This window comes from Ctenocephalides felis, unplaced genomic scaffold, assembly GCF_003426905.1.
Source record: "Ctenocephalides felis isolate EL2017-DRISC unplaced genomic scaffold, ASM342690v1 CF-g0.4_SCAFFOLD_01492, whole genome shotgun sequence".
In the NCBI taxonomy this organism is placed as follows: domain Eukaryota; kingdom Metazoa; phylum Arthropoda; class Insecta; order Siphonaptera; family Pulicidae; genus Ctenocephalides; species Ctenocephalides felis.
The window spans coordinates 32508087-32523283 of record NW_020537646.1 but is presented as its reverse complement, the minus strand read 5'-3'; the positions used below and the strand labels follow the sequence as shown (position 1 = coordinate 32523283).

The 15197-nt window shown below is 25.6% G+C and overlaps 2 protein-coding genes across 2 annotated transcripts in view; one reads left to right on the top strand and one right to left on the bottom strand.

Moving 5' to 3' along the window:
- The window catches only part of LOC113371129 (O-acyltransferase like protein-like), an 86015-nt gene that overhangs the window by 55809 nt on the left and 15009 nt on the right, over positions 1-15197 (bottom strand). The gene's annotated exons all lie outside the window — the stretch shown is intronic.
- LOC113371656 (zinc finger protein 271-like) lies at positions 2164-10788 on the top strand. Its single transcript, XM_026612303.1, has 9 exons — positions 2164-2254; positions 2318-2456; positions 2982-3395; positions 3737-3881; positions 3947-4037; positions 4963-5129; positions 6623-6683; positions 6753-6899; positions 10626-10788. The coding sequence occupies exons 3-9, from the start codon at positions 3232-3234 to the stop codon at positions 10658-10660; spliced, it is 810 nt and encodes a 269-aa protein (XP_026468088.1). The 5' UTR covers positions 2164-2254; positions 2318-2456; positions 2982-3231; the 3' UTR covers positions 10661-10788.

Genomic DNA, 15197 nt, shown 5'->3' with positions numbered 1-15197 from the left:
TATAATATATATATTTATGATATGGATATTTACATCAGTTTCATGTTTATATACATGTGCAATATTTATTATAAGCTGAAAAAATTAGTAGTTATCGTTTTGATCGCTACGCAGCGCAACCGCGTTTCAATATTTCGTCCACTAACACCGATAAGCAACGCGATAGCACTTTCATTTTAGTACGAAGAGATTTGTCAGACAATAATTTGATTATATACTATTTATATCTTTATAATTGTTTTTAACAGTTGTTTGCATTTATCTTTATCTAGACAATGTTAAAAGAGAAAAGTGAATCAATTGCAGTATTATTACAGAATTATTAGTTTTTTGGTTTTGAATACCCAATTTGTAGATAAATAGCAGTCAAACGATTCAGGAAATATTATTAAACATTTGAAATGTTCATAAAAGAAGTAATTCACAATCTTCCACTTATTTTTCAGCTTATTCCGAATTTAGGTTTTAAAAATTCAATTCGAATCTGGTTGCTATTTCGTTAATTCAATTGAATGTGAACTTAGCTGAAATAACTTATTATGGTGGTCATACTGGTATTTATCCATTGTTTACTTGTCATTTGTCAAGTGCCATATAAAAATATTATTATTTTGTCAAATGATATGTATACAATTTATTAGCTATTTCGATTAATATTTAATAAGTTTGAAAATATCAATCGGCAATATAGATAAATTGTAATTAACGAAATAAACCCATATTAATTAAGCTTATAAATAGTTAGGTTATAGTTATCTGAAATAATTGCTATCGAAACCGATAAGCATTTTAAGAAATGATTCAACTTCAATAGATTACTAGAAAAACAATGCCGAGCGTTTAAAGCCTTCAATAAGTTTTAAACAATCAGTGGAATTCTAATTCTATTTTTTATAATTTGTATTTAGTAGTTTTATAACCCAATTAATTTTTTTAAATTTACTTTGGAACATGCAATGTAAAGTGAAAATTATAAATAGTTTGGCTATTCAAGTTTGTAAAAGAATATTGATTAAGATGATATATTCGTATTAAATATTGCTATAAATCATCTCCAATATAAACACAAATTTTGGTTAAACGTTAATGACATTATTATAATTAACTTTCTAAGAACGTGTTAATATGTCGGAGATTTTTTCGTTAGAAAAAACATGCCGAACTTGTCTTGGAAATTTAAATGCCGAATCTATATCTTTATACGATGATGTGTTCATCCAAGATCAAAAAATAATTTCAATAAAGGATGTTCTAAATTTGAATTGCTGTATAGAGGTAAATCATCTAAATATTTGGTATAAAATAAGTATGTTTTCAAATAATACAAATAAATGTCATATACCTATAGATTGTACCTGAAGATGGTTTACCAAAGCATATTTGTATGGATTGCATGCAAAAACTTAAAGAAATATATTTGTTTTACATTCAGTGCCAAAGTTCTGAGGAATTGTTAAGAAAATATAAAATTGATAATAATCTTGTAAGTGAAATATATTTTTGGTATATAATTTTAATATATTTTTAATACTTGATTCTCAATTTTATAAAATGTGTTCTAATTTTAATCAAGTCGGCCCATCAACTGCATTTGGATGGAATAAAAATAAAAAATAATGCAGCTTTAGAAGTAATTATAGATGAAATTACATTAGATGATAATGCATCATTATTAATCCTTGGAGAAAGTACAAGTGAGTTGAGTTGAATGCACAATTTATTAGTGTTTAAAATAGTGTAAAAAAAAAATTGTTTCAGAATCACAATTTAAGGAGAATGATGTTAAAAATGATAATGATAATACTTCATCACATGTACAGACTTGTGAAAATCATGTTGAAAAAAAACAAAACTATCATTGTGCTGATTGTGATATATCTTTTCATTGGAGAATTAAATATAATGAACACATTAGAAAATTTCATAAGGTTGATATATATTTTATTGATTGAAATCACTAATTTATTTTTATTTAATGCAACTACAAATTTGGAATTTTAGTTCACTTTGAATGTGAAGAGACCTAAACAATATACTTGCAGTATATGCAATAAATCCTTTGGTGTTTTATCAGATCTTGAAAAACATAAAAGAAAATGTACTTTCAAATCCTCAGAAAATACAACTTTAAACAATGATATTTTGGTCTCAGAAGATAAAGTGGAATCTTCGAGAGAACATATTTGTCCAAGTTGTAGAAATTGTTTTGAAACTTTATCAGAATTAAGATCTCATACGAAACTGCACATTAAAGGTTTGCATTAATGTTCTATGTTTGAATATTGTATTCAAGTATTTAATGTGTTATTAATAATAGATATGAAATATGGGTGCTCTTCGTGCAATAAGTCGTTTTGTAATGAAGCTAATTTGGATAGACATGTTAGGAAACAGCATTTACAAACACACATTTGCAATGTTTGTAATAAAACTTTTCTCAATCAGAGAAAACTCAGGTATTATATTTTTATTATTTATATATATATATATATATTATATTTTTATAAGTGAATTAAATAAATGATATTTTTTATAAATAGATATCTGTATAAAATCTAAGGCAAATTTATTTATTTATTTATTTATTCAACGCCCAAGGCAATAATACAATATAGTTACATTTTAAAGTGTACAAATGATAAACTAAAGAGGTAATATGTGAGAAAATTAGTGTGAGTATCAAGAGTTCATAGATAGCTTTGTTTATATATATACATAACATTTAATATAAACTACAAATATATAACATTAAATAAAAACTAATAAAATTAAACATTTAATAAACTATAAATCACTTAAGACAGTCTTTTAAGGATAATTGCATATCCATATATAGATTTTGTACACATGGTAATTATATTAATAACTTATAGCTGAAATAACAATGTAAATATTGTTGTGTGTTATTTTGTTTTTCTAAAAATAAGTAAAAATTTATCCCATTTTATCCATACTGTTAGTTTTTTATTATTATTTTGTAGACTGCATGCAACATGTCATACAGCAGAATCAGATAAAAAATATAAATGCAGGTATTGCATTAAAAAATTTAATCAAGTTCATCATTTAGAAAATCATGAAAGAATTCATACTGGGCAAAAGCCTTACTTGTGCAATGAATGTGGAAAAGGTAACTAGAAGCTTTTTTTTAACAATCTGATTTTGAACAAATTATTAAGATATTAAGAATAAAATGAAGGATTTAGACAACAATATGCCTTAACGTTACATATGCGTATTCATACTGGGGATAAGCCTTACATTTGTCAAGAATGTGGAAAAACATTTAATCGTAAACAAGGTCTGGATTCACATTTGCTTTGTCATAGTGGAAAAAGAGATGATAAAGTTGCTAGTGATGGTAAACCTCATATTTGCACAGAATGTGGAATAAGGTACTTGATATTTATAATGGCTAATATAACATTTATTTGAAATTACAAACTATATTTTTCTTTTCCTAAATGTTCTTAATAAAGTGCTATTCATAAATCTATTATAGTATATATATAATAATAGCATTATATATTATTTTTCATTATATTATATATATATATATATATATATCTATTATAATAGCATTGCAAACCACATATTCAAATATTCGATTAGAAAGTGTGCTCTATATACCAAATGGTATATAAAGTGTGACTTTATATACCAAATCAAATAGCATATTAGTAATGCTTGGCTACATAAGTTTATTTTTTGCATGTAATTCATGCTATATTTTTAGGGTAACAAGACTGCATATATTAATAAAACATATGTGGGAAGTTCATAAAAAATGTGATGATCCAATTCTTTTAGAACAAGCTAAGCAACAAGCAAAATTAAGAAAAGATGACAAAGTAATCAAAGGAGTTATATATGCTTGCAATGTAATAGTTTTTTCTTCTTATTTATGTATACTTTTTTAATTTAATCTTATTAAAGTTTATTGTAGGTATGTGATACAAAATTTCAATCAAATCTTAAATTGAAACAACATATGAAAGTTCATGCTTTTCAATATATATGCAGTGTTTGTTCAAGAGGTAAGAATGTTTTTCAAAAATATAGACCTCTATTTTGCTCTATTTTATTGTTGTAGAACCATGTAGACGGTGTAGACCTATAGAAGTCCTTTTATTATTATTTCATTGTTTTACAAAAATTAGAATAAGTAATTTAGGTACAATTAATACTCACACACATATTTTAATATTACTGTCAGTAATTGAAAAAATGAAATCGCAAAAATAAAATTCAAAGTAGCAATACTTGTAATTGACAGTGCAACTGTTACTTAGAGATTGGTATATGCATTGAGTTAAGTAATTCTCAATTAATTTTATGGTCAAATCACTACTTCATTTGTTTCCTATGTATACTATAGTATGAGTTAAAAATATTCCCAAATTTACGCATTTGATAAATTTGTATTTGTACCCACAATAGAATATATTTTCTATTGTTAGTACAAATACAATTTTATCAAATGCGTAAATCTGAGCATATATTTGATTTATATAAGGTCATGTTAGGTTAATATAACATTTTACTAACTAAGTGTATGCGAAGCGTTATTATTACATATTTTTCAGAACAGAAATGATTTATTTTTTTATTAACTACCAACAGAAGAAGTTTACAAACAAATCCAATCGATACATACAAATGTTCATCTTTCTTAATATTCACTAATATTAAATTAAATTAAATAAATATTATTTAATTATTATTATTATTATAACTATTTCTTATTGTTTTTGTATTTATTATTTTTCTTATTTTTTGCTTTCACTTTACTAAATTTGGTTAAATTATTCATCTTATCTTGTATTATCAAATAATACTGATAAGGACTCGTGTTGATTTTGAGAGACGGTCGGCCTAGCTAGGGCGAAATTTTTCTTACAAAACAAATTTACTGCACTTGGGTTATGTAATTAGTTGTTTTATATCATATATTTTTTACAGCATTTATGTTAAGAAGTCAACTGGAGGCGCATAGCAGATTCCATACAGGTTCTGTACGGTTACATTCTTGTTCGCATCCTGGATGTACGCGCAGCTTCAATAGACCAGAACACGCACGGGCTCATTATATGCGAGCGCACACCACGGAAAGGCCGTATCAGTGCGAGGTTTATATCTTTTTATTCGAAATAATATTCTTAAAGTCATTCTCTTTTTAATATGTTTTAATTTTTGTATATACAATAATAATTAATTTTTGAATTCGAACTTTTGAGCAATGTTGTATACATATTACCAATTCAAGATACGCATTATCGGTCCTGCCCCATCAGTTTTCCGAGGTTCTTGCTACTTTTCAGTGTGTTACTAGTAATAACAATTACTGGTATGTTTTACAAAAAAGGTCTCGAGTGCTATGGGAACCTCCCCATATTTGTTCCTTTCAGAAAATAAGATTTGCTGATTTTATGATTTGTCAACATTTCAAGTAGGCCTTCCAATACCGTACTAAAATCTGAATACCGGTATTCGATATTTGAAATTTGTAATATCGGATCCCGGTCTTAATACCGGTATTATCAATGATAAATTTACTAGTCAAATTTTTAGTTACTGCAGTTGTTATATTGACATATTAGCATTATTATTGTTTTAAAATGAGTACATATTAAATATTTTATCACATAGAGAATAGGAGTTAGATAGATACAAAAAAAAACTTGCAAGTAAACAATTATATATTAACTTTTATGTTATACTTTACGTATAATGGGCTCATATGGAATTATATATTTAAAGAAGAAAACAAATTCAATTAAGAAGTTATATTTTGTTTATTAAAATATGTTTTTAAAAAATATAAACGATCAATTGTTTCATCTTCAAACGAGGACCGAATTTTAGTACAAATATTGCCTTTTCTCATTTTACACTTGTCCGCACAATACGAGTACATTATTAGTCGATATGAGTTAGTACATAGTATAGTGTATTTAGTTCATAAATAAATCATTAGATATCAACACTTCACAAAGAGTTATAGGCAATTATTGTATTTACTGATTGTCCAATAAATAAATAAACGCAACGTACGCATGAGAAAGAGGTCATCCACCACCAAGACCAATATCGTTTCTTTATAATTAGTAGATAAGTGCATTTTTTTCGTCAAACTGAACTGATTTTGAATGTTCAAAAGATAACAAATAGAAATAGAAATCATCATCATCATAGTTTATGATCTTATAACTTATGGGCCTACAAAAGTTTAACTAAAAAGTGTTCAGAAGTAGTTTAATTAAAACAACTCAGAATAATGCAATAATGGTATTAATATCAATGGAATTAGCGTGGATGAGTTTTACATGAAAAGTGAAATCTTTATTTTTATAATCAGTTAAAAATTTTATCATCACAATTTTAATAGTTGCTACATTTCACTTCTTATTTATCAAGTCGAATATTTATTTATACATGTTGGGGAAGTTTATGTACCTTGCTTTGATGCAAAACGCCACTTACACCTAGTTTAGTTTATATATTTTTAGTTATTTAGATTTTTATTTATTTAGTTGGCAACTGGCCTTTTTTATACTACTTTATCTTTATTTTGAATTATGCAAATTTATTTTCAATTTCAAAAAGTTGATTATTTTTTTAGGTTTGCTTAAAAGGTTTCTGTCAGTCTGGTGATCTAAAAGTGCATATGCGTTATCACACAGGTAAATATACATTGAGAATTTCCTTTTAAATTATTAAGTAACTAAATTAAATAAGTAATTTATTTTTAGGTGAGAGGCCATATGATTGTTCATTTTGTGATAAATCTTTTGCTGCAAGCAGTGCACTTAAAGGTCACATGCGAAGGCATACTGGTGAACGCCCATATTGCTGTGCAGTTTGTCAAAATGGATATTATACTTCAACAGAACTGAACCGTAAGTGCTTATTATAAATAACCCTTCATAAATTAATTAAATTATGGTACACATAATAAATTATAATTTGAACTAGTTGAAATGAAATCTTGTCTTAAATTTTTAATAGTATTTTTTTATTATATATAATTGAAATAATATTTGAACAGATTTATTAAACCTAAATCTTTCATCCAAACAAAAAGATATGAAAAATAATGATTTAGAATTATATATACTCTTCTTTTATCTATGTTATATATTATATTAATTAAAATAATAGATGCAAGAATTGAAACAGCTATACATTTTTAAAATCATTTATTTGTGATATATTTTGTTTAATATTTTCCAATTTAAAGATAATTATATATCACAAATCATTTAATTTCAATTGTAGTGCATATGAAGAGCCACACTTCGAAGTCCATTGAGATTGCTACAGATGTAATTGACAATCAAGTTTTGGATATTGTTAATAAATAAAATGAAACATTCGGTTTATAAAAATAACTAAATATTTTTATTATTAATTATATAAATTCATTTTCTTATATATATTTGTACTCCAAATATTAAATAAAAACTCAGAACATAAAAATACGGTATATGAATAAAATTTTAAATTCCATTTGGTATAGGACTTGATTCTAAAATTTCATTAATACATTTGCTTGCTTCATTATCAATTATTACATTTCTGCACACGGTTGAAGCTGTTCTATTTTCTTTACTAAATATTAGTATTTCCCCATACCAGAATTGTTCAGGACTACCCCTAAAAATATCTTGTATATTGTAAAGGCTAGAACTGCATAAACAAATCTAAAGCCCAAAGTAATTGGTTATCGTTCATTTTAATAAGAAACTTACGATTGGCTAAATAACTGCAAATCTTGCTCAATTACTTTTTCTCCATATTTGTTATGGAATGGTGTATTTTTAAGTTTACCATTATTTCCCATTGCCATAGTTCTTTTGGTAATACCTAGTTTCAACTTAGTCTTGCCAGATAAATATTTTAAGATGTGGTTTTTTGCACCTTCAATTCTATCTAAATCATCTTTCTAAAAAAAAAAAAAAAAACTATATAAGTTCAAGCAAGACGGATAAAAAAATATTAAATACAATTATATGTTACATTGCTAAATTTTTTTCTATAAATGACTTTATAGAAATCTCTTATCAATATTCGATTTAGTAATGATTTAGCTTCATCACAATCTGACCAAAGTATTCTCTCTATTATACTATCTGTTAATTGTTCATAAGCGACCATATTCCTGTGAGCAGTTGAAAATTTGTACCTGTAATAGTAATTGATTAGTTTCATTAATAAAATTAAATAATTGGGAGAATATAAATTGCTTACTCTTCACCCGATCGTAGTCGTATTTTCAACTTTGGATCATTTTCAGCTAAGGCAATTGCATCAAAATACCTGTTGGAAATATATATATATATATATATATATATATATATATATATATATTAAATATTGTGTTTTGCATGGTTATTTGATATTTATTTTGATTTTTATAAAAATTAATTGTGATTTTTTAAGAATTTTATACTTTAATTAGTTTTAATACAATTTTACAATTAGAAATAAGCTATTATTTTAAGTTGTAAAAAGTAATTGATAAATATTTTTATAAAAATATAACCATTTCATTTGATTAACTTCCCAAAGGAGAAGTTTGTAAATGTTTTTGTTTGAAAATCTGAGATGTTAATTTTATGTTATCATGATGTTTCAAGTCATAATATATAGCTTAATATTTTATACTTCTTCATACATTTCTTCTGCCATTTGACCAGCTTTGTGTTTATAACAATAAAAGTGTAAATTAGCGCGGTCCATATACATTCTAGATACATTAATAGCATCGGAATCTCTATAACTTATATGACTTGTGCCATCAACATCTTTAATAACTTTAACACCTAAAATAATGAATTATGCAAAGTTGTAATTGAATTGGCTGAAATAAATCTAGTCTAGAATTGTTTCAGAATACTTTCCTGATAATAACCGCATATGATCAAAACCGGTTGGAATATTGGTGTATTTTGAATCGCGAATTAGGTAATCCCATTTATCAACATCCATGTCACAATATTTATTATTTACTATCTGAAAATAAATTTATGAATTAAAAAAAAAAAAGAACTGTGGAAGTATTATCTTCAAGTAGGGGTTAAAATTTATATCATATGTTGGAACATTACATTTTGGGATAATCACTATATTATTATTTTTTTATGATAAAACATTGTAGAAAATAACTACAACAGTTGTATGCAACATTGGTATATTTGTTTTATACTATCAACTCACCTCATATAAATATTGTAATTCAGGAGGTACAGTAAAATCACTTTCCTCATCGAATCCTTTTATCAAATTTTCAATCATTGAAATATCTTCGGATGATAAATCGTGGTTAATATTTTCTAATAATTTCTTAAACATTAATACAGATGCTTGTTCATGCTAAAACATGATCTTACTTATTAAGATAGTTTTAATTTTGATTGAAATTAAATTTAGTTTTGCTTGAAAACCTACACTCCAATTGTCTTCAGGTTGATTTCTTCTAACATATATTTCCCATGAGTGAGACATAGGTCCGTGTCCTAAGTCATGGCATAAAGCTGCAATTTTAACACACATTTTGTGCTTTGGCAAAATGGTAAGATTTTCTGTATGCAACTCGAGATTATTTAGCATTTCACCAGCAAGGTGGCATACTCTAGAAATATTATATATGTTAATTTTTTTTATTGTAATTTTGATGTTGAAATAAGCAAAGCAAATTATTCAGGGCAGTACATCAAGTAAAAAGACCTAATTAAGTAGTGATAATAATATTACTTCACTATTTCTTGTTCATTGAAATCAAACAAAAATATTTTTTCAGATTCAACAATGATTTAAATCCACAAGAAATAGTGTGAAATATTATTATCATCATTTGTTAATTAGGAGCATTCCAGTTTACATGCAAGTCTAATTCATGCAATTGTACTTTTTTATATATTAGTCAGATTTATTTTTCTTTTTCACTGTCATGTAGTATAGTTATTTTATATTAAGACTTTCAATTATTAGTTTCTTGCAATTAATATTCCATTGTAGATGACATAATATATCGAAATGAATGGAAATGATAAAGATTTTATTAATTTCTACAATTTTTATTTAATGTATTATTGTCCTGATTTTAATACTTCAACTTTAAAATTATTATAAAATATTTTAACATATGTATATATACATATATTTATATAACAAATAAATATATATATATATATATATATATATATATATATTTATTTATGTAAATATATCGCACATCACTTATAATAAGTCTGTGGAATTATTTATATTTGGATATTGGAATTGTGAATAATTCTTAGTTGAAATGTGGACTTTACTATTACCATAATCTTTAATATACCGTCAATTTTTCATATTATTAAATATTCATAGCAAATTATTCCAAATGTTGATAATCTTATGGACTTATTGAGTGATGGTTTATATATAATTTGTCCAGTTTCTACTATACGATGAATAAGCTTCACAGGATATGTGTCCATATAAATTTATTATTTAATACTACCGTATTGTAATACTGAACAATTCTCAAAAATTCTGTTATTCTCATGTTAGTTACACAGAATATTTTTACCTTAATAAGTTTCTTAATACATAAAATACCAATTATAAATACCCTATAGAATGTTCAAAGCGACTGTGTGTTGCGCTAGGATAAACCAAATTGGATGAACCGAGCTGCTTAATGTTTCTCAATCTTTGAAATTCTGGTGTGTCAATTATTTTGAAAATAAGAGGATCGAATTGCATGTGACCATGGATAGAATCATTCATTTTGAGAGGCGCCTGTGCTGCAAAGGTAATTGAAATATTAAGTTAAATTATGTGTAATAAAAAATACAAATATTTTTGAGAGCTCAATTATCATTAAAATTAAGTGTAAATTAAATATGATGATATGGAAATATATCAGTATATGGAAATTTTTATTACAACAAGAACCCATTTATAGGTGAAAGAAAAGTGTATAGTAACACATTCTATAGAATTCACATTGACTTATATTTGTGGTTACATATGTATTTAAATACACAATTTTAATGAATTTAAAATGCGGCCATATATAATTTTTAGTTTTAAACAATCTATGACTAGTTCATATCTATTTGGTAAATGTCATCATTTATAGTGCAGTGCAAAGAATGCACAATGTCAGTGTGGTTTGGGTTTGCATTTAGTAAACGTCAAAGATCAGATAGAATGACATGTTTTAGATATTTTAACACAAGGTAATATTTTAAAAATCATTTAAAAATTTACTATTGTTTATTACTTGGGTCCTTGTAAAGTAATTGATGATATTGACACGGTTTTGACTTTTATAGGTTATGTGCAGTTAATGTTGCTATGGGTTGCTATGTATACAAGTTACTTGTTAGTGTGAGTTTAAATCAGGAACAACGAACACATGGATTTTAGCACGGTTTTAATACAAGAGTTAAAAAAATACAGAATATAAACCTTCATCGATCAAGGTGAGTTTTATGTAATAAGTTTTACCATCAATTTTTAAATATAATTACAATATTATCAACTTACCATCACCAAGATCAGCTTTCTCACTCATATTGTATTTTAAATTTATATTATGTTGCTATGACTGAGGGAACACCAGCTTATAGAAACCGTGTCATAAAACTAACACGCTTGCGCAATTGTAGAAAATTAGAACAATATTTTTGTTACATCAATAAGACCTTTAAAAAATTCTACACGTCTCTTAACTATTTATAATAAGTTTTCAAGTACCGATTAATGTTCCTGGAATATATGCGTGATAATAATAAACACTTATTGAAATTAAAATTTAATTCAGAAAAAAGATTTTTAAATAGATATGCGTAAGCGTAAAGGTAGCATTAGTGTTTTATTTTTATCTAATAGGAAATGCAAATTCCGCGTCAACAGTAAAATTTAGTTTTGCGTCCTGTTTTATCTATGAAGTAAACTAGAATATGTCGCATAAAAACTAGTATCGTTCATTTTTATTTATCCGAATTCATTTATTGTTAGTGAAAACATTTCTTATCAATTGTTATTGTGCTCAGAAAAATATTTGCGATAATTTTTAGGTTACGCAATACACGAGCGTGCGATGTTTGTATTAAAATGGATTTCTTTTGCACTTTTGTATATATTTTTTGTACTTCATCAATATCAATAGGATTCTATGAGCTATTGTGATTAAGTTCACGCTAGCTCACACATTTATACATATACGCACACACAGGGCCGGATTTAAATTTATGAAAATCGAGGGCACTGACGGATATATTGCCGCACTATCATTGACCAATTGAAGTTTGTTGCAAAAAGGCATAAATGATTTGAAAATGTTTGTATTAAAAAAAAAACAATATAAACTTAATGATTCCCGAAAAGACAAGAATTAAATACACCTATTTCTCGTTTTACACGGTATTCGTTTTACTACACATTTTCGATCTTAAACGGATTTGGACAATTTTTTTTAACTAAATTGAGTTTGTAAATTGAAAATGAGACCAAATTTGGAAAAAGTATGTGTTGTATGTGTGCATGTGTGTGTGTATGTGAACAGATTTTTTGCCATAAATCGACTTTTTCTCAAAAACGGCTAGACCATTTTCAAAAATTTTAAAGCCATTCGATGTAACTCGATGAGGACTAGCGTTTCTTTGTAAATATCAGAAAAGTAAAAAAAAATCGTCCACGTTTTAGCCGCAATTCGAAATCCAAAACTGTTCGAAAGATTGTTTGGACTACGACAAGTCGTTTTAATCAATAAGAAATCTAGATTTATAAACGTTAAAACGTTTCGAATTTCGAAATAGTTTTCGCTTTTCAATAAAAACAATGCGATTTCGAATTGATATATTTCAAACAAACTTACAATATCTGCAATTGTATAAATTGAATTAATTCATTTAACATATATAATCCTAAACAATATTATATCATGTTCTGAAAATATATTGTATTTAAGTAGGGACATCAACGGTGATCAGTATGATACATAGATAAACAAATATTAAGAAACATAGATTAACAAGTGATATGGAGTACATAATGGAATTTAAACGGTGTATGTGATGTGCTAAGAGCTCGGCCCATTTTTTTTTTATTTTATTTTTATTTATTTATTTATTATTATACAGCAATCAGAACAGTAATTACATTCTATGATCTGCTGTGCTAAAATATATAAACTTAAAAAAGAATAAACTAAATAAGAATAAATAAAGATATCAACATAAAAATAGTAATTCGTAATAATAATAATAGATAATATTAATAAATAATATATTAATATTACAAAAAAATTACATTAAATTAACTATCATATTTTGATGATTTACTAGAAAATATAGAAATTGTTCCCTTAAACAATTTGCTAGATCAAGATATTGGTGGTTTTTGCTCGAGTCTTCTGAAATGTGGTATCTTAAGCAGTTGTGCAACTATTTTATTTGGATGGGCTCGGCCTATTATAACAAGTTTTAATACATTTATATAATTATATAATCAAACCATTTTTGTAGGATTATAATGTTCTAGAATATTTCTAGTTCGTATAGACTACAGGTTCTCAAAGAGTTTATATTGTGATGTTTTTTTATTTTCAATTCCTGGTCTACACAATTTTGTCATAGATATCTGATCCATAGTTATGGACCACTTTGGGAAATGCTGGTTTAGACCATGAACACTTTAGACAATGTAATAATATGATATATGAAACAATATAACTAACGATAAGTTTTATTAAAATCGACATTTTTTTCAATAATTCATTACCAAGAAATGACCAACTGATCTATAACAACTAATCAGCCTGATTCCTAACTGATATATTTCAAAATCCCAATTTTGACGGAAAGGTTGATGAAAATTTCCTACTTACCTATTGTAAAGAATCACCCCGAGCTCATAATGATTTTTATCAAATGATCTTTTGCAATCGGTCCAATCGAATTTGAGAATTTGACGAAAGATCAAACTTTGGCTCACGCATATTTTTTTCAATTTTGTGCCAATTCAGAAAAACTAGCAAAAATAAACTTCCCTTTCTGGAAGTTAATTAAATAAAATATCTATATTTTTGTAAAAATATTTATAAATTATACTTATGTATGATTTACAATAATAGCTTATTTCTAATTATGACAGTTGTAATACTAATTAAAAGTATAAAATGTTCAAAATATCACATTTCATTTTATAAAAAGATCAAAATAAATAGCAAATAAATGATTCTATTAACTATTATGTTATAAAAGTCTTTTATATATTTTAAATAATGTGCCTAATCGTATCTGGGCAAGGATCTAATATTTGTTTTTGATAACGCATTAAAACAATTTTCCAGCTGCACAATATAAAGCACTTAATTAGAAAAGAATAACAAAGCTATTTAATATCGTTTTCTTAATTAATTATATTTTTTAATTATAGATAATACTAATTGATATGTATTTATATCATACAATTATTGGCCAATAGACGAGGCTAAAAGACAATTTATTCGCAAAAATAGTGACTTTCAAAAATTGCAGATAATATTGATGATGATATTTTGCAATTTGTATATAATATTAAGAAGTCTTTTCTTTAAGTAATTTTTACAATTTCTCACAAAATTGACAAAATTTAACGCATTTTATTTATATGAAATTATAAGATATAATAGCTTGCGTAAATGCATTGTGTTGTTATTATCATGTATTTGATCATAACAATACGATTGGTATTTCTTTTCCATATTTGGATTTTTTTTCTAATTTACGTTAAAAGACCTTAGGGTCTTCGAAAATGTTAGAAAAATATTTAAACGACAACTTAAATAATTTAATAGAATAAAATTTAATACCTCAACTTAGTTGTCGGAAACTTTTATTGCAACTTTCATTTTCGAAATAAATGTAATAATTTAACAAGAATTGCGAAAATTACGTAAATCAAATAAATAATCGTAAACTATTCATTTCTTTAAAGCAATAATAGGCTAGATTCTAAAACTAGCTATTGTTTCATGAACACTATTTGTAGCATATTTCTCGTTACATAATATCCGTGTTTAGCTAATCTTATTAAAAATAATATAAGAGATTTTGTAATTTTTTTCCACTTTAAATTTTGCTACAGAATTCGTTTTGGTTTTGGTAAGAATTTTACAAAAAACTCTAAAATACGGCAGTCATTTTATTCCGATTTTA

What these genes read in the sequence shown, in the direction of transcription:
- LOC113371656 (XM_026612303.1), top strand. Translation starts at nt 3,232, where the DNA reads ATGCGTATTCATACTGGGGATAAGCCTTACATTTGTCAAGAATGTGGA. An exon ending in GAGTTATATATGCTTGCAAT is followed by an intron (nt 3,882 to 3,946) that starts GTAATAGTTTTT and finishes AGTTTATTGTAG; the next exon opens with GTATGTGATACAAAATTTCA. An exon ending in AAAGGCCGTATCAGTGCGAG is followed by an intron (nt 5,130 to 6,622) that starts GTTTATATCTTT and finishes TTATTTTTTTAG; the next exon opens with GTTTGCTTAAAAGGTTTCTG.